Below are 22881 nucleotides of genomic sequence, written 5' to 3'. Positions count from 1 at the left end.
TGATGGCAATCATTAAGAGGGAATTCCAGGAACAGAACATTCTGTCCCTCCTGGAGAGGGTCATGTTGGGAGGTATGCCAGTCGTCCAGCCAGCCTTCGGCCTCACCTCATGCTCTGTGGTGCGTACCAGGCAGACACAGCCTGTAAATGCGGACTTGCGGGGGAATAGGGGTGCAGGGGAGCAGCATGAACAGAGCCCTCTTAACTGCAGTATAGGCCCCTGGTAAGTAGCGGGATGTACCAGACAAAGTTGGTACATCCTGCCCAGAGAAAGGGTATTATGGGGGGAGCAGAGAAAAAACCTGCAATGGCTAGTGACCCTTCAAAAGGTGTGTGCTGAGAGCTGTTACTTCATTTATCAATGTACAGTCCCCTCTCCTCTATACAATAATCTCCATTTCAATGAATGATGATAAATAAACAGTGCTTCCATATACCATCCCTGGCAAACAGTAGTCTCCCCAGAAGATCACAACACTTACCAGCCTGATTTCTGTTCTGCTGCTCACTGATCCCAGTTACAGAAGTGCCTTCAGTGAAGGAGATGCAGGTATAACAGTCACAGCATTGCCTTTGGTGGAGAAGGAGCGGGTCTCTCAGCGTTGCTTTAGGAGGAAGAGTGGGTCCTGCAGCCTGCTTCCACTACACTATAGTGCAAGGATCCACCAGCAAGGAAAGTAGGAGCTGTGCGGCTATGGTCATACAGGATGCACAGCACTGCTCCTGCTGCTTAACAGGGGTCTCTGGCCCTCGCATCCGCAGACACTCACATACTGTATGCAGCCGCACAGCTCAGCCTCTGAGAGAGATGCCCTAAACGCAGCTGCGACACTGTCACGCGGCCGCCAATTTGTGAGGAGGTCCAGCCCACCAGCACCAGATGGGGCTCTTCACACTGCCGGTCATATAGTGTAACAGGCGCAGACTGCAGCAGCCGGCAGTGCAAATCAGCAAGGTAGCAGAGCGGGGAGAGCGCCTCTCCAGGCTGGCGCCTCCCTGCTTTGTATACCTTTGATGAGCAAGTAGTACCGGTCCTGTGTGTACTCAGGTGGAAAGTGATCGAGAACTCCTGTGCTACAGGATGTATGCATTGTGTGTTCTACAGTGGTTCCGTGTAACTGTATTTCTGTGGTCCCTCCTTATCAAGCGTGTTTTAAGAGAGGAAGGGACATGCGTTCAGCTTTTGTTGCAGGCCCCCTCCTCTCTGGCCATAGTAGACTCTGGCATAATGCCATGGCGGCCATTTTCCAAGTGATTTGTGTCCGCACGGCAGGGACGCCGCCATGGGACTCTGGAAGGGTAAGTATAATATATGGGTGCAGGGTGTGCCCCCTGGACCCAGGGGGCCCTTGTGCACCGCACACACTGCACCCATTGTAGAAACGCCTGGGCTCCTTACCCACCCTGGCACCTCAACAGAACCAATATGAAAAAGCCTTGCATCAAATGTATATGAAAGTTTCTTTATGATGCAAGATGTGTTTGAAGTTACATTGAGAACATCTGGTACATGTTCTATTCAAGAGATATTTCAGCTTGTTCATTATGGAGAATTGAGACACGAAAGTGAAATGAACATAAAAAACAAAAATATAATTTCACTATAAGAAAATGAAGGGGAAAGAAAGGAGAGAACCATTGCCATTCATTGTATACATTTTATTTTAAAATTTTACCTGCCCCATTCCTGCTAAAGCCCAGCACCTCTCCCAACCTGGAACGTACATAACAAGTCATAGAAATTCTCTCTTCCACTGTAGTTTGTATGAACATAGCAGCTTTTTCACAATAAAAATAAACAAAAAGAGCCTTCAGTGACTCGCCTGTGACATGTACTACACGGGTGTGACATGTAAACATTATGACACATGAAGAAGAGCTTACACAGACACAGAGCAATAAATGTGAACATTGCAGTTGTTAGAGAAAAATGGAAAAATACCCAAAAGCACACACCACATGCCTGTTACTAATGCCCTACTATAACCTGGCAAACAGCACTGTACAGCGGAGTTACACTGCGCCACCTACTGGATGTAGGAACGTACTGTACAAGAGAAACATTGCAGTTACTTTGTCCACTTATTACTATTATGTAATAGCAGAGTGTACTATAGGTGTGTATCCTCATGCCTTTTACATAATAGAGCTTATGCAAAGGTTCAGAAAAGGTTTGCAATGCTATACATACACACACACACAAAATGTATTTGTGCTCCTTATATCCAACTGAACCAGCTATGAGTGGTAGACACAGACCAAGCCGATCAGGACTAAGGGGGTAATTCTGAGCTGATCGCAGTAGGAACTTTGTTAGCAGTTGGGCAAAACCATGTGCACTGAAGGGGGGGACGACGACAGATATAACATGTGCAGAGAGAGTTAGATTTGGGTGTGGTGAGTTCAATCTGCAATCTAAATTGCAGTGTAAAAATAAAGCAGCCAGTATTTACCCTGCACAGAAACAAAATAACCCACCCAAATATAACACTCTCTGCACATGGATATGGAAAGGAGGGTGAGGCTGCAGGAGGGGTGGTTAGGGTTAGGCACTAGGGGGAGGGTTAGGATTAGGCTGCAGTAGGGGAGATTAGGGTTAGACTGCAGGAGTGGAGATTAGGCACCAGGGTGAGGGTTATGCACAAACCAGAGTCTAAGGGTTAGGATATGGAAAGGGAGGGTTTGTTAGGGTTAGGTTGCAGTGGGGGAGGTTAGAGTTATGCACAGACCAGAGGGTAAAGGTTAAGATATAGGAGGAGAGGTTAGGGTTAGGCACTAGGGGGAGGGTTAGGATTAGGCTGCAGGAGTGGAGATTAGACACCAGGGGGAGTGTTAGGGTTATGCACAGACCAGAGTCTAAGGGTTAGGATATGGGAAGGCAGGGTTGGTTAGGGTTAGGCTGCAGGAGGGGAGGTTAGGGTTATGCACAGACCAGAGGGTAAGGGTTAAGATATAGGAGGAGAGGTAAGATTTCAGTACTAGGGGGAATTTTATGCACAGACAGAGGGTAAGGGTTAGGTTATGGGAGGGAAGGTTAGGGTTAGGCACTGGGGGGGAAGGGAGGGGGTTAGGGGTTCTCATCACCGGAACCACTGCAAGACGAGTTGGAAGTCATGCCCGCTGTACCAGGTAAGTCACCGCCAGACCACCAGGAACGTTGTGGCGATATTCTAATCATGTGGATATGATAAATGTCTAAAAAAATTATCCCACACACCTAAATATACCATTCAGTAAAAGCCATCTAGTTTATTACTATCTTTTTAACCAACATGTGAACCCAGGTGCTATGTTGTGTATGAATGGAGACCAACATATAAGGCTCAAGCCGTGCATACATTTCTAAAAGCCATTTGTGCTTGTTCCGTCAGCTGTGTAGTAAAATAATATTTTTAATAAGAAGCGACATTTGCTTACGCAAGATATTCCTTCTCTTTATCTGCACTTTTTATAAATTGTAGAATTCATACTTTTCAAAATCACATCTTCCAAATTCCACCATTGTCAACTTATTATACATCTGTGATCTCTTCTCGACCTAAAATCAGCATGAAGTAAACTTACAGTATAGCTAACTGGAGATTTCAGCCAATATGTACAGTACCATGTGATCATGAGGAAACCGTAATCTGACCAATCACCTCCTGTTCTGTTCTTACACGCCGGTTAATTCATTGATCCGAAGGCGACAAAGCCATCTTGATACACAGAGAATGAACACGGATGGGAAATAAAAGTTATACACTTTGTTATTTGCATCCCCATTATCCCTAAGTTATGTAAAGAGGAGTCTGCGGATGCACTGTGCTTGTTGCTATAGGGATCGGTGATCCCTAATGCAAAGGGGTCATCTCCTGCCTTTTCTCTATCTAATCACCGGAGAAGACTAAAAGGGCCTACACACTGGGCGATCTCTTGAAAGATATGAATGATATAGTTCATAAAGGAACGATAAATCGTTCATATCTTTCAGTGTGTATGCATCAACGATGAACGATGCACATGCCCGCAATCGTTCATCGTTGATACATGCTAGTCAATTTGAACGATATTGTATTGTCCAAATTGACCCATCGATATCGTACAATGTGTAGGTTAAATCAACCATCGATAATATCGATGGTCGAAAACACTGTCCAGTGTGTAGGCCCCTTAAGGCAGCACAAGTGATTTAAAACTACCTGTGTGCACCCAGGACAGCTCATTTATTTAGTTATATACCATAACACAGAAGAAAATACAATTGCATTCAATTGTATTAGACAGGAAGTGGCTGTATGAGGATTTCCAAGCAAAAGCTGATGTAAAAGCTTGGATGAAACTATTGCTCTGTGTCTGTCATGTAAGGGAACAATACATGAGGTTTGCACACAAAAACTCAACAACAAAAACCCAGCAATGAGCAAAGAACAGTACAGAGTATAGGCAAGTGATTTTCAGATTAAGAGAAGGGAGAAAGTAGTCAGTGAAATACAGTAAATTAACACGTTTCAGCCCTCTCAGGTAAGGAGGGGATTAATGATGTAATGCGTGCAGCTGCCATTGAAAACCAAAGACCAGCAGTGAAAAAGTCCCAAATTTGTAATTCCAGATTCTAAAGTACTAGTTCATAAATTAAAAGTCTAATTCTCTTCTGGAATTAGCAGGGTCACAGCCGTATATGTCAAACCTGCTACACGGGACAATGAACTAGCCACATGGTTTCTGGAAAAGGTGGCAGTGCCACCATGTGGACACTGTGCAAACTGCATGGTTGTAAACCAGCACTCTAAAAGATTAAAAAGCAAGGTAACCTTTAAGAAGACAAAGAAAAAAAAAAATAAGCTGAAAAATTGAAAAGAATAAATTACGAACTGAAAATAAAACTTCCCGTTTTCTTCCTGAACCGTTTTTGCACCCTCAAAGCATCGAGGGCTTGTGATGTTCTCTAGCTTTAATAAAAATAAGTAGAAGCCCATATCCTAGAACATGGCTGAGGGGGTATAAGTTCCTGCACCTGGCCAATATCCCTCCCCCAAGTGGGTTGCAGTTTGTGGGGGCACTGTGCTGTTTATACCAGTCTTCCAGGCGTATTGTAAAAAAATATTCACACCAGCTGGATGTTCCTTAAAGGAAAAAAGTCTCTATTATACAGCACTGGTATTAAACATGAGAAAGAGTCATTCGGTCCTCCACCATCACCACATCTGTGCCAAACTGGTCTAAACATTGCTGGACGGTTCCTAATATCCCATTCAGACGGCGCTCCAAGGCTTCCATATGAGCCTCAGACAGGACTGGATGCAGTGGGTCATGGCTGGTGGAAGAAAGCAAGGCAGAGCGGAGAGTGCCGTGTTTTAGGTGAGAGAGACGATTCCAGGTGGAGACACGAATGCTGAAAGCAAAGGAGGAGGAGGTTAGTATTAAATAGATCACAGATGGAATACATATGTACAAGAGATCACATGGTCTTACATGCAGCACTGGTACAGGGGGGCCAGAATACTGCGCTCGTCCATTGATGGATTGCCGAAACTGGAAGACGAGCAAAAGGATTTTTATTAGAAAAATAAAATAAAAATATACATTACGTTTATGGTAATACATTTAGAGGTAAAGGTATTCTGCACTTAACAATAAGATTTTACTCACCGGTAAATCTATTTCTCGTAGTCCGTAGTGGATGCTGGGAACTCCGTAAGGACCATGGGGAATAGACGGGCTCCGCAGGAGACTGGGCACTCTAAAAGAAAGATTAGGTACTATCTGGTGTGCACTGGCTCCTCCCTCTATGCCCCTCCTCCAGACCTCAGTTAGGATACTGTGCCCGGAAGAGCTGACACAATAAGGAAGGATTTTGAATCCCGGGTAAGACTCATACCAGCCACACCAATCACACCGTATAACTCGTGATACTATACCCAGTTAACAGTATGAAATATAACAGAGCCTCTCAACAGATGGCTCAACAATAACCCTTTAGTTAGGCAATAACTATATACAAGCATTGCAGACAATCCGCACTTGGGATGGGCGCCCAGCATCCACTACGGACTACGAGAAATAGATTTACCGGTGAGTAAAATCTTATTTTCTCTGACGTCCTAGTGGATGCTGGGAACTCCGTAAGGACCATGGGGATTATACCAAAGCTCCCAAACGGGCGGGAGAGTGCGGATGACTCTGCAGCACCGAATGAGAGAACTCAAGGTCCTCCTCAGCCATGGTATCAAATTTGTAGAATTTTGCAAACGGGTTTGCCCCTGACCAAGTTGCAGCTCGGCAAAGTTGTAAAGCCGAGACCACTCGAGCAGCCGCCCAAGAAGAGCCCACTTTCCTCGTGGAATGGGCTTTTACTGATTTAGGATGCGGCAATCCAGCCGCAGAATGCGCCAGCTGAATTGTGCTACAAATCCAGCGAGCAATAGTCTGCTTAGAAGCAGGAGCACCTATTTTGTTGGGTGCATACAGGATAAAAAGCGAGTCAGTTTTCCTGACTCCAGCCGTCCTGGAAACATAAATTTTCAAGGCCCTGACTACGTCCAGTAACTTGGCATCTTACAAGTCCCTAGTAGCCGCAGGCACTACAATAGGTTGGTTCAAATGAAAAGCTGATACCACCTTAGGGAGAAACTGGGGACGAGTCCTCAATTCTGCCCTATCCATATGGAAAATCAGATAAGAGCTTTTACATGACAAAGCCGCCAATTCTGACACACGCCTGGCCGAAGCCAAGGCCAATAACATGACCACTTTCCACGTGAGATATTTCAAATCCACAGTTTTAAGTGGCTCAAACCAATGTGATTTCAGGAAACTCAACACCACGTTGAGATCCCAAGGTGCCACAGGAGGCACAAAAGGGGGCTGAATATGTAGCACTCCCTTTACAAATGTCTGAACTTCAGGCATTGAAGCCAGTTCTTTCTGGAAGAAAATCGACAGAGCCGAAATCTGGACCTTAATGGAACCCAATTTGAGGCCCATAGTCACTCCTGACTGTAGGAAGTGCAGAAAACGACCAGCTGAAATTCCTCTGTTGGGGCCTTCCTGGCCTCACACCACGCAACATATTTTCGCCAAATACGGTGATAATGGTTTGCGGTTACTTCTTTCCTGGCTTTTATCAGCGTAGGAATGACTTCCTCCGGAATGCCCTTTTCCTTTAGGATCCGGAATTCAACCGCCATGCCGTCAAACGCAGCCGCGGTAAGTCTTGGAACAGACAGGGCCCCTGCTGTAGCAGATCCTGTCTGAGCGGTAGAGGCCATGGGTCCTCTGATATCATTTCTTGAAGTTCTGGGTACCAAGCTCTTCTTGGCCAATCCGGAACCACGAGTATCGTTCTTACTCCTCGCCTTCTTATTATTCTCAGTACCTTTGGTATGAGAGGCAGAGGAGGGAACACATACACCGACTGGTACACCCACGGTGTCACCAGAGCGTCCACAGCTATCGCCTGAGGGTCCCTTGACCTGGCGCAATATCTCTTTAGTTTTTTGTTGAGGCGGGACGCCATCATGTCCACCTGTGGCCTTTCCCAACGGTGTACCAACAGTTTGAAGACTTCTGGATGAAGTCCCCAATCTCCCGGGTGTAGGTCGTGTCTGCTGAGGAAGTCTGCTTCCCAGTTGTCCACTCCCGGAATGAACACTGCTGACAGTGCTATGACGTGATTTTCCGCCCATCGGAGAATCCTTGTGGCTTCTGCCATCGCCATCCTGCTTCTTGTGCCGCCCTGTCGGTTTACATGGGCGCCTGCCGTGATGTTGTCTGATTGAATCAGTACCGGCTGGTTTTGAAGCAGGGGCCTTGCCTGACTTAGGGCATTGTAAATGGCCCTCAGTTCGAGAATATTTATGTGTAGGGACGACTCCTGACTTGACCAAAGTCCTTGGAAATTTCTTCCCTGTGTGACTGCCCCCCAGCCTCGAAGGCTGGCATCCGTGGTCACCAGGACCCAGTCCTGTATGCCGAATCTGCGGCCCTCTAGAAGATGAGCACTCTGCAGCCACCACAGCAGAGACACCCTGGTCCTTGGAGACAGGGTTATCAGTCGATGCATCTGAAGATGCGATCCCGACCACTTGCCCAAGAGGTCCCACTGGAAGGTCCTTGCATGGAACCTGCCGAATGGAATTGCTTCGTATGAAGCCACCATTTTTCCCAGGACTCGTGTGCAGTGATGCACCGATACCTGTTTTGGTTTCAGGAGGTCTCTGACTAGAGATGACAGCTCCTTGGCTTTCTCCTGCGGGAGAAACACTCTTTTCTGTTCTGTGTCCAGAACCATCCCCAGGAACAGTAGGCGTGTGGAAGGAACCAGCTGTGACTTTGGAATGTTTAGAATCCAGCCGTGCTGTTGTAGCACTTCCCGAGATAGTGCTACTCCGACCAACAACTGCTCCTTGGACCTCGCCTTTATAAGGAGATCGTCCAAGTACGGGATAATTAAAACTCCCTTTTTTCGAAGGAGTATCATCATTTCTGCCATTACCTTGGTAAACACCCTCGGTGCCGTGGACAGTCCAAACGGCAGTGTCTGGAATTGGTAATGGCAATCCTGTACCACAAATCTGAGGTACTCCTGGTGAGGAAGGTAAATGGGGACATGCAGGTAAGCATCCTTGATGTCCAGGGATACCATGTAATCCCCCTCGTCCAGGCTTGCAATAACCGCCCTGAGCGATTCCATCTTGAACTTGAATCTTTTTATGTATGTGTTCAAGGATTTCAAATTTAAAATGGGTCTCACCGAACCGTCCGGTTTCGGTACCACAAACAGTGTGGAATAGTAACCCCGTCCTTGTTGAAGTAGGGGCACCTTGACTATCACCTGCTGGGAATACAGCTTGTGAATTGCCTCTAGCACAGCCTCCCTGCCCGAGGGAGTTGTCGGCAAGGCAGATTTGAGGAAACGGCGGGGGGGGAGACGCCTCGAATTCCAGCTTGTACCCCTGAGATACTACTTGAAGGATACAGGGATCCACCCGTGAGCGAACCCACTGATCGCTGAAATTTTTGAGGCGGCCCCCCACCGTACCTGGCTCCGCCTGTGGAGCCCCACCGTCATGCGGCGGATTTGGAAGAAGCGGGGTTGTTCCTGGGAACCTGCTGTTTGTTGACGCTTTTTTCCCCTACCTCTGCCTCTAGATAGAAAGGACCCGCCTTTTCCCCGCCTGTTTTTCTGGGGTCGAAAGGACTGTACCTGATAATACGGCGCTTTCTTAGGCTGTGAGGGGACATGGGGCAAAAATGCTGACTTCCCAGCTGTTGCTGTGGAAACAAGGTCTGAGAGACCATCCCCGAATAACTCCTCACCCTTATAAGGCAAAACTTCCATGTGCCTTTTTGAATCTGCATCCCCTGTCCACTGCCGAGTCCATAAGCCTCTCCTAGCAGAAATGGACAATGCACTTATTCTAGATGCCAGCCGGCAGATCTCCCTCTGTGCATCTCTCATGTATAAGACTGAGTCTTTTATATGCTCTACGGTTAGCAATATAGTGTCCCTGTCTAGGGTGTCAATATTTTCCGACAGGGAATCTGACCATGCAGCAGCAGCACTGCACATCCACGCTGAAGCAATAGCTGGTCTCAGTATAACACCTGTGTGTGTATATATAGACTTCAGTATAGCCTCCTGCCTTCTATCAGCAGGTTCCTTTAGGGCGGCCGTATCCGGAGATGGTAGTGCCACCTTTTTTGACAAACGTGTGAGCGCTTTATCCACCCTAGGCGGAGTTTCCCAACGTGACCTATCCTCTGGCGAGAAAGGGAACGCCATTAGTAACTTTTTAGAAATTACCAATTTTTTAATCGGGGAAAGCCCACGCTTCTTCACACACTTCATTTAATTCTTCAGATGGGGGAAAAACTATTGGTAGTTTTTTCTCCCCAAACATAATACCCTTTTTTGAGGTACCTGGGTTTATATCAGAAAATAAGATTTTACTCACCGGTAAATCTATTTCTCGTAGTCCGTAGTGGATGCTGGGAACTCCGAAAGGACCATGGGGAATAGCGGCTCCGCAGGAGACTGGGCACAACTAAAGAAAGCTTTTAGGTCACCTGGTGTGCACTGGCTCCTCCCACTATGACCCTCCTCCAAGCCTCAGTTAGGACACTGTGCCCGGACGAGCTGACATAATAAGGAAGGATTTTGAATCCCGGGTAAGACTCCTACCAGCCACACCGTATAACTCGTGATACTATACCCAGTTTAACAGTATGAAAACAACTGAGCCTCTCAACAGATGGCTCAACAATAACCCTTTAGTTAACAATAACTATGTACAAGTATTGCAGACAATCCGCACTTGGGATGGGCGCCCAGCATCCACTACGGACTACGAGAAATAGATTTACCGGTGAGTAAAATCTTATTTTCTCTGACGTCCTAGTGGATGCTGGGAACTCCGAAAGGACCATGGGGATTATACCAAAGCTCCCAAACGGGCGGGAGAGTGCGGATGACTCTGCAGCACCGAATGAGAGAACTCCAGGTCCTCCTCAGCCAGGGTATCAAATTTGTAGAATTTTGCAAACGTGTTTGCCCCTGACCAAGTAGCAGCTCGGCAAAGTTGTAAAGCCGAGACTCCTCGGGCAGCCGCCCAAGATGAGCCCACCTTCCTTGTGGAATGGGCTTTTACTGATTTAGGATGCGGCAGTCCAGCCGCAGAATGCGCCAGCTGAATTGTGCTACAAATCCAGCGAGCAATAGTCTGCTTAGAAGCAGGAGCACCCAGTTTGTTGGGTGCATACAGGATAAATAGCGAGTCAGTTTTCCTGACTCTAGCCGTCCTGGAAACATAAATTTTCAAGGCCCTGACTACGTCCAGTAACTTGGAATCCTCCAAGTCCCTAGTAGCCGCAGGCACCACAATAGGTTGGTTCAAATGAAAAGCTGATACCACCTTAGGGAGAAACTGGGGACGAGTCCTCAATTCCGCCCTATCCATATGGAAAATCAGATAAGGGCTTTTACATGACAAAGCTGCCAATTCTGACACACGCCTGGCTGAAGCCAAGGCCAATAACATGACCACTTTCCACGTGAGATATTTTAGATCCACGGTTTAAAGTGGCTCAAACCAATGTGATTTTAAGAAACTCAACACCACGTTGAGATCCCAAGGTGCCACTGGAGGCACAAACGGGGGCTGAATATGCAGCACTCCTTTCACAAACGTCTGAACTTCAGGTGGTGAAGCTAGTTCTTTCTGGAAGAAAATCGACAGAGCCGAGATCTGTACCTTAATGGAGCCTAATTTCAGGCCCATAGTCACTCCTGCTTGTAGGAAATGCAGAAATCGACCTAGTTGAAATTCCTCTGTTGGGGCCTTTTTGGCCTCACACCAAGCAACATATTTCCGCCATATGCGGTGATAATGCTTTGCAGTTACATCTTTCCTGGCTTTAATCAGCGTAGGAATGACTTCCTCCGGAATGCCCTTTTCCTTCAGGATCCGGCGTTCAACCGCCATGCCGTCAAACGCAGCCGCGGTAAGTCTTGGAACAGACAGGGCCCCTGCTGCAGCAGGTCCTGTCTGAGCGGCAGAGGCCATGGGTCCTCTGAGATCATCTCTTGAAGTTCCGGGTACCACGCTCGTCTTGGCCAATCCGGAACCACGAGTATTGTTCTTACTCCTCGTTTTCTTATTATTCTCAGTACCCTTGGTATGAGAGGCAGAGGAGGGAACACATAAACTGACTGGTACACCCACGGTGTCACTAGAGCGTCCACAGCTATCGCCTGAGGGTCCCTTGACCTGGCGCAATATCTCTCTAGTTTTTTGTTTAGGCGGGACGCCATCATGTCCACCTGTGGCCGTTCCCATCGATTTACAATCAGCGTGAAGACTTCTGGATGAAGTCCCCACTCTCCCGGGTGGAGGTCGTGCCTGCTGATAAAGTCTGCTTCCCAGTTGTCCACTCCCGGAATGAACACTGCTGACAGTGCTAGTACGTGATTTTCCGCCCATCGGAGAATCCTTGTGGCTTCTGCCATTGCCATCCTGCTTCTTGTGCCGCCCTGTCGATTTACATGGGCGACTGCCGTGATGTTGTCTGACTGGATCAGTACTGGCTGGTGTAGAAGCAGGGATTTTGCCTGACTTAGGGCATTGTAAATGGACCTTAGTTCCAGAATATTTATGTGTAGGGAAGTCTCCTGACTCGACCATAGTACTTGGAAGTTTCTTCCCTGTGTGACTGCCCCCCAGCCTCGAAGGCTGGCATCCGTGGTCACCAGGACCCAGTCCTGTATGCCGAATCTGCGGCCCTCTAGAAGATGAGCACTCTGCAGCCACCACAGCAGAGACACCCTGGTTCTTGGACACAGGGTTATTAGGCGATGCATCTGAAGATGCGATCCGGACCATTGGTCCAACAGGTCCCACTGAAAGATTCTGGCATGGAACCTGCCGAAAGGAATTGCTTCGTAAGAAGCCACCATCTTTCCCAGGACCCGCGTGCAGTGATGCACCGATACCTGTTTTGGTTTCAGGAGGTCTCTGACTAGAGATGACAGCTCCTTGGCTTTCTCCTCCGGGAGAAACACTTTTTTCTGGACTGTATCCAGAATCATACCCAGGAACAGTAGACGTGTCGTCGGAACCAGCTGTGATTTTGGAATATTCAGAATCCAACCGTGCTGGTGTAGCACCTCCTGAGATAGTGCTACTCCCACCAACAACTGCTCCTTGGACCTCGCCTTTATTAGGAGATCGTCCAAGTACGGGATAATTAAAACTCCCTTTCTTCGAAGGAGTATCATCATTTCCGCCATTACCTTGGTAAACACCCTCGGTGCCGTGGAGAGTCCAAACGGCAGCGTCTGGAATTGGTAATGGCAATCCTGTACCACAAATCTGAGGTACTCCTGGTGAGGATAGTAAATGGGGACATGCAGGTAAGCATCCTTGATGTCCAGGGATACCATGTAATCCCCCTCGTCCAGGCTTGCAATAACCGCCCTGAGCGATTCCATCTTGAACTTGAATTTTTTTATGTATGTGTTCAAGGATTTCAAATTTAAAATGGGTCTCACCGAACCGTCCGGTTTCGGTACCACAAACTGTGGAATAGTAACCCCGTCCTTGTTGAAGTAGGGGCACCTTGATTATCACCTGCTGGGAATACAGCTTGTGAATTGCCGCTAGCACAGCCTCCCTGTCTGAAGGAGTAATCGGCAAGGCAGATTTTAGGAACCGGTGGGGTGGAGACGCCTCGAATTCCAGTTTGTACCCTTGAGATACTATTTGCAGGATCCAGGGATCCACCTGTGAGCGAGCCCACTGATCGCTGACATTTTTGAGGAGGCCCCCCACCGTACCTGGCTCCGCCTGTGGAGCCCCACCGTCATGCGGCGGACTTGGAAGAAGCGGGGGAGGACTTTTGCTCCTGGGAACCTGCTGTTTGTTGCAGCCTTTTTCCCCTACCTCTGCCTCTGGACAGAAAGGACCCGCCTTTTCCACGCCTGTTTTTCTGAGTCCGAAAGGACTGTACCTGATAAAACGGCGCCTTTTTAGGCTGTGAGGGAACATGGGGTAAAAATGCTGACTTCCCAGCAGTTGCTGTGGAAACTAGGTCCGAGAGACCATCCCCAAATAACTCCTCACCCTTATAAGGCAAAACTTCCATGTGCCTTTTTGAATCTGCATCCCCTGTCCACTGGCGAGTCCATAAGCCTCTCCTAGCAGAAATGGACAATGCACTTATTTTAGATGCCAGCCGGCAGATCTCCCTCTGTGCATCTCTCATGTATAAGACTGAGTCTTTTATATGCTCTACGGTTAGCAGAATAGTGTCCCTGTCTAGGGTGTCAATATTTTCTGACAGGGAATCTGACCACGCAGCGGCAGCATTGCACATCCATGCTGACGCAATAGCTGGTCTAAGTATAATGCCTGAGTGTGTATATACAGACTTCAGGATCGCCTCCTGCTTTCTATCAGCAGGTTCCTTGAGGGCGGCCTTATCCAGAGACGGTAGTGCCACCTTTTTAGACAAACGTGTGAGCGCTTTATCCACCCTAGGGGGTGTCTCCCAACGTGACCTATCCTCTGGCGGGAAAGGGAACGCCATTAGTAACTTCTTAGAGATTACCAATCTTTTATCAGGGAAAGCCCGCGCTTCTTCACACACTTCATTTAATTCTTCTGAAGGGGGAAAAACTACGGGTAGTTTTTTCTCCCCAAACATAATACCCTTTTTAGTGGTACCTGGGTTTATATCAGAAATTTGTAACACCTCTTTCATTGCTTCAATCATGCAACGAATGGCCTTAGTGGACATTAGACTAGACTCATCGTCGTCGACACTGGTGTCAGTATCCGTGTCGACATCCGCGTCTGCCATCTGAGGTAGCGGGCGTTTTAGAGCCCCCGATGGCCTTTGAGACGCCTGGACAGGCACGAGCTGAGAAGCCGGCTGTCCCGCATTTGGCATGTCGTCAAATTTTTTGTGTAAGGAGTCGACACGTGCACGCAATTCCTTCCATAAGTCCATCCACTCAGGTGTCTGCCCCGCAGGGGGTGACATCCCTTCTATAGGCATCTTCTCCGCCTCCACATCTTTATCCTCATCAAACATGTCGACACAGCCGTACCGACACACCACACACACACAGGGAATGCTCTAACAGAGGACAGGACCCACAAAAGCCCTTTGGCGAGACAGAGTGAGAGTATGCCAGCACACACCAGAGCGCTATATAATGCAGGGACTAACTGAATTATGTCCCCTATAGCTGCTGTTATATATACACTGCGCCTAAATTTAGTGCCCCCCCTCTCTTTTTTACCCTTTTCTGTAGTGTAGACTGCAGGGGAGAGCCAGGGAGCTTCCTTCCAGCGGAGCTGTGAGGGAGAAATGGCGCCAGTGTGCTGAAGGAGATAGCTCTGCCCCTTTTTCGCGGACTATTCTCCCGCTTTTTTATGGATTCTGGCAGGGGTAATTATCACATATATAGCCTCTGGGGCTATATATTGTGGTATTTTTGCCAGCCAAGGTGTTTTTATTGCTGCTCAGGGCGCCCCCCCCTAGCGCCCTGCACCCTCAGTGACCGGAGTGTGAAGTGTGTATGAGGAGCAATGGCGCACAGCTGCAGTGCTGTGCGCTACCTTGGTGAAGACTGATGTCTTCTGCCGCCGATTTTCCGGACCTCTTCTTGCTTCTGGCTCTGTAAGGGGGACGGCGGCGCGGCTCCGGGACCGAACACCAAGGCCAGTTCCATGCGGTCGATCCCTCTGGAGCTAATGGTGTCCAGTAGCCTAAGAAGCCCAAGCTAGCTGCAAGCAGGTAGGTTTGCTTCTTCTCCCCTTAGTCCCTCGCTGCAGTGAGCCTGTTGCCAGCAGGTCTCACTGTAAAATAAAAAACCTAATTATATACTTTCTTTTTAGAAGCTCAGGAGAGCCCCTAGTGTGCATCCAACCTCGGCCGGGCACAAAATCTAACTGAGGCTTGGAGGAGGGTCATAGTGGGAGGAGCCAGTGCACACCAGGTGACGTAAAAGCTTTCTTTAGTTGTGCCCAGTCTCCTGCGGAGCCGCTATTCCCCATGGTCCTTTCGGAGTTCCCAGCATCCACTAGGACGTCAGAGAAATGTGTAATACCTCTTTCATTGCCTCAATCATGCAACGAATGGCCCTAGTGGACATTAAATTTGACTCTTCGTCGTCGACACTGGTATCAGTATCCGTATCGACATCTGTGTCTGCCATCTGAGGTAGTGAGCGCTTTAGAGCCCCTGATGGCCTTTGAGTCGTCTGGGCAGGCACGAGCTGAGAAGCCGGCTGTCCCGCATTTGGCATGTCGTCAAATTTTTTATGTAAGGAGTTGACACTTGCACGTAATTCCTTCCATAAATCCATCCACTCAGGTGTCTGCCCCGCAGGGGGTGACATCACATTTATAGGCATCTGCTCTGCCTCCACATAAGCCTCCTCATTAAACATGTCGACACAGTCGTACCGACACACCGCACACACACAGGGAATGCTCTTAACAGGAGACAGGACCCCACAAAAGCCCTTTGGGGAGACAGAGAGAGAGTATGCCAGCACACACCAGAGCGCTATATAATGCAGGGACTAACTGAATTATGTCCCCTATAGCAGCTATAAGTTATACTGCGCCTAAATTTAGTGCCCCCCCTCTCTTTTTTACCCTTTCTGTAGTGCAGACTGCAGGGGAGAGCCAGGGAGCTTCCTTCCAGCGGAACTGTGAGGGAGAAATGGCGCCAGTGTGCTGAGGTAGATGGCTCCGTCCCTTTTTCGGCAGACTTTTCTCCCGCTTATTTATGGATTCTGGCAGGGGTAATTATCACATATATAGCCTCTGGGGCTATATATTGTGATTATTTTGCCAGCCAAGGTGTTTTTATTGCTGCTCAGGGCGCCCCCCCCCCAGCGCCCTGCACCCTCAGTGACCGGAGTGTGAAGTGTGTATGAGGAGCAATGGCGCACAGCTGCAGTGCTGTGCGCTACCTTGGTAAAGACTGAAGTCTTCTGCCGCCGATTTTCCGGACCATCTTCATGCTTCTGGCTCTGTAAGGGGGACGGCGGCGCGGCTCCGGGAACGAACACCAAGGACGGGTCCTGCGGTCAATCCCTCTGGAGCTAATGGTGTCCAGTAGCCTAAGAAGCCCAAGCTAGCTGCAAGCAGGTAGGTTCGCTTCTTCTCCCCTTAGTCCCTCGTTGCAGTGAGTCTGTTGCCAGCAGGTCTCACTGTAAAATAAAAAACCTAACATATACTTTCTTTCTAGGAGCTCAGGAGAGCCCCTAGTGTGCATCCAGCTCGGCCGGGCACAGAAATCTAACTGAGGTCTGGAGGAGGGGCATAGAGGGAGGAGCCAGTGCACACCAGATAGTACCCAATCTTTCTTTTAGAGTGCCCAGTCTCCTGCGGAGCCCGTCTATTCCCCATGGTCCTTACGGAGTTCCCAGCATCCACTAGGACGTCAGAGAAACATAAATGAGAACAGTATGACAACTTAGTAATATAGCACGCATCACCTTGAAATGGACACAAACGGGATGAAGTTGTATTAATATATAACAATACTGTAGGTCGGGATCCCGATCGCCGGAATGCTGGCAGTGGGTCGAGTGCAGATGAGCCCCTTGCGGGCTTGCTGCGCTCGCCACGCTGCGGGCACGGTGGCGCGCCAATCTATTTATTCTCCCTCAGGGGTGTCGTGTTTATGCGCCTAAATGTTGAAAGGATAGCTGGCAAAGCTGGATAGATGCTGATTATTTATACAGCGACTGTCTGACCGGTTACTTGTGCAATGTAGAATTCAGCTGGAATGCAGAACGATCAGATCTGGGCACACACAAGTTATGGTCCCAGAGATCCAGCCACTGTACATGCTGAGGGATGGTATATGCTACATTCATATTTACTATATTACCAAGTACACCCTACGGTCCCCTGTTATAGAAAGACTGCTTTGTGTAGAATGGGTAAACCCCCAACCAACCTAATCTCAACTATCGGTAGTTGTGAGAAGTTGTGATAATCACCTACAACTTGTAGTTTTGATGTCATTAGAAAAATACAGGATTGGAAAAAAAAAAACCATCATCAAAATAGCATAGCTGGAATGTATGCTTATCTATATATCTAATGAGGATGATGGATTTTGCGTAGCTAAAACCCTGCTCAAGTCACTTTTTACATTGATGGTACTTCTGAATGTACATAATAAAGATATTAATAAATGTACAATATTTTAGCTTCTACAAAAAGGTAAAGGATATATGATCTCTCCTATTTACATGGGACTGTTCACACTAAGCCCGGGGTGTTATGACCCCCTCCCCTGTGAGGTCTGGCAATCCCAACTAAGCTCCATCCAAGTACAGAGAATCTTCTGCTTAAGGGGGGTATTCAATTAGTGCCGATTTTCGGTTGAAAAAACGGCACTTATCGCCCATTTGTAGGTTGAATTTACATTTGACCTATTCGATGCCCGTGCCGGTTTTTTGACTGGTCGAAAAATTCGGCACTGGCAAAAACCACGTGTATCAGCAAATTTGCAGCTGATACACGTGTTTTGGCGAATTTGCAGGCATTTATCCCGTTTTTGGCGAAATTTTACATGCCGATTCGACAAAAATAAATAAATAAACAAATAAATAAATAAATAAATAAATAAATAAAAGAGTGGATCTGCATAGGCGAAAACGGATAAAAAAAATAATAATAATTATAATTAAAAAAAAGGGCAAAAATTAATACCTTGTGTCGAATCAGTGCAGTAGTCGAAAAAACGGCACTTCATTGAATACCCCCCTATGACAGTTACAAAGTATAGGGTGGTGATGCTGGTTATGTTACTTAAGATGACCCAAACCTATTTCTGTATTGGAGGGTGGGACTAAACAAAGACCTTACATCGTCTTCTAGATAAAACAAAACATGATCAGCTAGGAGTCACTAATACCCCTTTTCCACTGCGACGCGGGGAATCCCCGGGTCTCAGCTCCGTAACCTTGGTCGGGAGCAGGGTATGTTAATAGGGGTGGTGGGTTAGGAGATGGCCGGGCACACTGACCTCTTGGCATTGTCTAGCAGTATAAGCATGCTGGCACCCTCGTCATCCTGGAAGCTCTCATAGTGATGACGATCTGCATTCCCAATCAGGTAATCATAGATAGCTGTATCAATGATATCGAGCAGACGAGGCCCAGCATCATAGGGCGGGGTCTTCTTCACAGCATCACAGTAACTTTCATCATACTCCCACCTGAGAGGAACATGTATGTCAGGAATAGGAGGCAGAAGTGTGAAATGGGGGGTCGTTCATCCTGTGCCTCACCTTGCCAGCTTTCCCTCTCGATAAGTTCTGCCCCAAGGGTGTCTGTGCTTCTGCAGGGGCCAAACGTCAGGGAGCCAGAGAGTCACTGAACCTTCCATCACTTCCCGGTCGGCACAGGCGGGCTCTGTCTCACGACAGTAGTAACACTTCCCATAGAAGCAGGTGTTGTTCCCTGTGGAACGGCATATGGAAAAATGAAATTACACACTGTAGTCTCCAACCTTTATCTTGCAGGCTGGATTGCCAATGAGACGGGAGGCAATCACTAGACTGCCTGTCTGGATCCTGGCAGTCACAATGCCGACGCCGGAATCCCGAAAGGTGGCGAAATGCCGCCACTGGAATACCCTCTATGGGTGTCCACGACCCCCATAGAGGGGGGATTATAACCTGTGGCGAGCGCGGTGAGCCACCATGCCTGCAGCATGGCGAGCGCAGCAAGCCCACAAGGGGCTTTCTATTGCTTGACCCGCTGCCGGCGTACTGGTGGCCGGGATCCTGCTGTCCAGATCATGACAGCCGGGATCCCAGCTTCCGGTAACACGTATGTGTTCCAATGAGGCAGTCTAGTGCATGGGTGGCACAGTTACCACTCCAGCTCATGCAGAATTCATCCTTCCCCAGAACAGGATGATGATAATAATAAAATAATAATGATATTTATATAGCACTTTTCTCCTAATAGGACTTGTAAAGCACTTTGAGTCCTATTAGGAGAAAAGTGCTATATAAATATTATTATTATTATTATTATTATTATTATTATTATATAGTTACATAGTTAGTGAGGTTGAAAAGAGGCAAAATGCACATTGGGTTCAACCTGTATTCTGTGTTAAGCTGTTCATATTATAATGCACCTGCTGAAGTAATGGTTTAGTACCAATTGACAACTATGATTCTACCACTCCCAGATATTAATGTCACTCTGCTAAATGCTATAACCCTGGATGCGTTTTTCCAGTTAGAAATTTGTCCAATCTGTTTTTAAATGCATTTACAGAGTCTGCCGTTATTACCTTCTCTGGCAGGGAGTTCCAAATCTTTATTGCCTTTACCGTGAAGAACCCTTTCCTACGTTGTGTACGAAATTTTCTCTCCTCTAGCCTCAGTGAGTGCCCACGTGTCCTATTCAGAGTTCTATTGATGAACAAATCCCCTGCTAGCTCCTTGTAATGACCCTTTACATATCTGAAGATATTAATAATGTCTCCTCTTAGACGCCTCTTTTCTAGTGTATACATATTTAACCTAGTAAGCCTTTCCACGTACTCCAGTTTCTCTAACCCTTTAATCAATTTAGTAGCTCGCCTTTGAACCCTTTCTAGTTCCCCGATATCTTTTTTATAATATGGTGCCCAAAATTGAACACAATATTCAAGGTGTGGACGTACCAATGATTTGTACAGTGGCAGGATTACATCCTCGTCCCATGTCTCAATGCCCCGTTTTATATACGCAAGCACTTTACTTGCCTTTTTTGCTGCATTTTGACATTGTGTACTGTTACTAAGCCTATTATCTATGAGCACCGCCAAATCTTTTCCCACCACGGTTACCCCTACATTTTCCCCATTTAGAGTGTAGGATGCATGTGTGTTTTTTGTCCCAAAATACATAACTTTGCATTTTTCTATATTGAACCTCATTCCCCATTTAGATGCCCAGGTTTCAAGTTCAAATAATTCTGTAGAGACTCCACATCGCTTTCTGAATTAATTACCTTACACAGTTTAGTATCATCTGCAAAGATTGACACTGTGCTTTCCAGGCCTATTCCTAGATCATTGATAAATATATTTAACAGTAGCGGGCCATGTACGTACCCTTGTCTACCGCTAACTACTGGTGCCCAGCTGGAGAACATCCCATTGACCACTACTCGTTGTATTCTGTTATCCAGCCAATTACCTATCCATGTGCAAATAGTGTATCCTAGGACAAGTTCCCTTAACTTGATGATCAGTCTCCTGTGAGGCACTGTATCGAATGTTTTTGCAAAATCTAAATACACCAAATCCACTGCCTTACCCTGGTCAAGATTCGCGCTCATGTCCTCATAGCAGCTGATTAAGTTAGGTTGACATGATCTGTCCCTTACAAACCAATGCTGACTTTTGCTAATAATCTTATTAACCTGCAGATAATCCTGTATGCTATCCCTCAAAATACCTTCCAATATTTTACCCGCTATAGAGGTTAAACTAACTGGTCTATAGTTACCAGGATTATTTTTAGTTCTCTTTTTACATAAAGGCACTACTTCAGCTATGCTCCAATCCTTTGGCACCATGCCTGATGTAATTGAACTTTGGAAAATCATGTATAGGGGTTTTGCTAGCTGTGACCTACGCTCCACAATAACCCTCGGATGAAAACCATCTGGGCCTGGTGACTTATTAATCTTTATGTTGCTTAGTCTCTCCAGGACTACTTACTCACTTAAACAAGCCAAGAGTCATTACCTTCACTATCATTATGCACTACTCTCACCGTCTGATCCTCCGTGGTGAATACTGAGGGGAAAAATGTGTTCAGTATTTCAGCTTTTATTTTATCATTGTTTATCAAAGCTCCCAATTCATCTTTTAGTGGGCCTATGTTCTCCTTCTACTTTTTTTCTGTTTATGTATGTCTAAAACTTTTTAGGATTGGTTTTACTCTGTATAACGATTTGTTTTTCGTTTACAATTTTAGCAGCCCTCATTACTTTTTTGCACTTTTATTGCATTCCTTATAATGCTGGAATGACTCCTCCCCTTTATTAAATTTAAATGTTTTGAAAGCATGCTTTTTTTTTTAGCCATTGCTTCTTTGACCTCCTTATTGAGCCACACTGGCTTGTGTTTAGTACTCCTGCATTTACTGCTCATGGGAATGAATTTGTGAATACTGCTATCAAACAACCCTTTAAAAGCTACCCACATTTCCGTTGTGTATTTACCATGAAACAAAACTTCCCAGTTAATGTCGTTTAGTGACTGTCTCAGCATACTGAAGTTAGCTTTTCTAAAGTTAAATGTTTTAGTTGTTCCCTTATAGCTATGTTTCTTGAAACTGATGTCGAATGTGATCATATAGTTGTCACTGTTTCCCAAGGTCTCCCCAACTTTAGTGTTTGATATAATGTCAACATTATTGGTAATAACTAGGTCCAGAATAGCTTTACCTCTGGGTTGGGTCCTCGACTAATTGAGTCAAGTATTGATCCTTTAATGTATTTAAGAACCTGCTGCTCCTAGTTTTTACACATGAATAGTTACTCCAATTTATATCCGGATAGTTCAAATCCCCTAAAACTAGGATGTCCCCCATTCCCGCAGCTTTTTCAATTTGCAATAAGAGTTGCTATTATCATCATCTTTTTCTGAGGGTGGATGACTTCTGCATGAGCTGGAGTGGAAACTGTACCCCCCCAAGCACTAGACTGCCTCACTGGAATACATACGTGTTACCGGAAGCTAGGATCCCGGCTGTCTTTACAGCTCAAAATACAAAACAAGCTTAACAGTAGATATTAGTAAAATGCTTGAGTAAATAGGTAAGTCTTTAGTCAATTTTTGAAGGATTCTAGACTGGTGGCTCGTACTGTGCGGGGAAGAGCAGTGCTGTTCTATAGAACCTGCTCCACAAATAGGTTATACTCACCCTGCTTCAAAAAGGTGCTTAGCAGCTGCTCGGTGGCTACAGGTTTAATTTCGGTGAGAAGATTCACATATCGGCCAACCACCAAAGGGGCGCGCCTGAAGCCAAGAATCCTGCAGAAATGGAAACCATAGCCTCAGTACCAGGACATAACACACGGACCTACATCCACTTCCACATGGCAGACCTTACCTGTCCAGATGAAAAGCAGCCACCTCCGCATTGTGCCGATCATACCCAGCATACGGTTCCCCCTCCACAACATAATCGCGGCTGTATCTGTAATCAAAGCAAATGAATGTTTATCAGACAGCAAAGTGCCGCATACACTATACTAGGAGATTTATAAATCTTAATAACCCCACAGAAGCACTTACATGTACATAGATGAATTTCCTCTCTTAAATACTTTGAACCAGGTAAGTGCAAATT

General features: G+C 46.7%; 1 protein-coding gene across 2 annotated transcripts in view; it reads right to left on the bottom strand.

The window, feature by feature from the left end:
• Positions 1–1644: 1644 nt before the first annotated feature.
• Positions 1645–22881, bottom strand: part of FAM20B (FAM20B glycosaminoglycan xylosylkinase) — a 28703-nt gene continuing 7466 nt past the window's right edge. For both annotated transcript variants that reach the window (XM_063939745.1, XM_063939744.1), the window contains 6 exons: positions 22642–22728; positions 22453–22562; positions 18805–18976; positions 18541–18732; positions 5455–5514; positions 1645–5374 (listed from right to left, as the gene is read on the bottom strand). In XM_063939745.1, coding sequence (XP_063795815.1) covers positions 5143–5374; positions 5455–5514; positions 18541–18732; positions 18805–18976; positions 22453–22562; positions 22642–22728 — 853 coding nt within the window. In that variant the 3' untranslated portion in view covers positions 1645–5142. The remainder of the gene's footprint in view (positions 5375–5454; positions 5515–18540; positions 18733–18804; positions 18977–22452; positions 22563–22641; positions 22729–22881) is intronic.

The sequence above is a fragment of the Pseudophryne corroboree genome, chromosome 9, assembly GCF_028390025.1.
Source record: "Pseudophryne corroboree isolate aPseCor3 chromosome 9, aPseCor3.hap2, whole genome shotgun sequence".
In the NCBI taxonomy this organism is placed as follows: domain Eukaryota; kingdom Metazoa; phylum Chordata; class Amphibia; order Anura; family Myobatrachidae; genus Pseudophryne; species Pseudophryne corroboree.
Note: the sequence above shows the minus strand (reverse complement) of the source record. Positions and strands in the feature narration are given on the sequence as shown.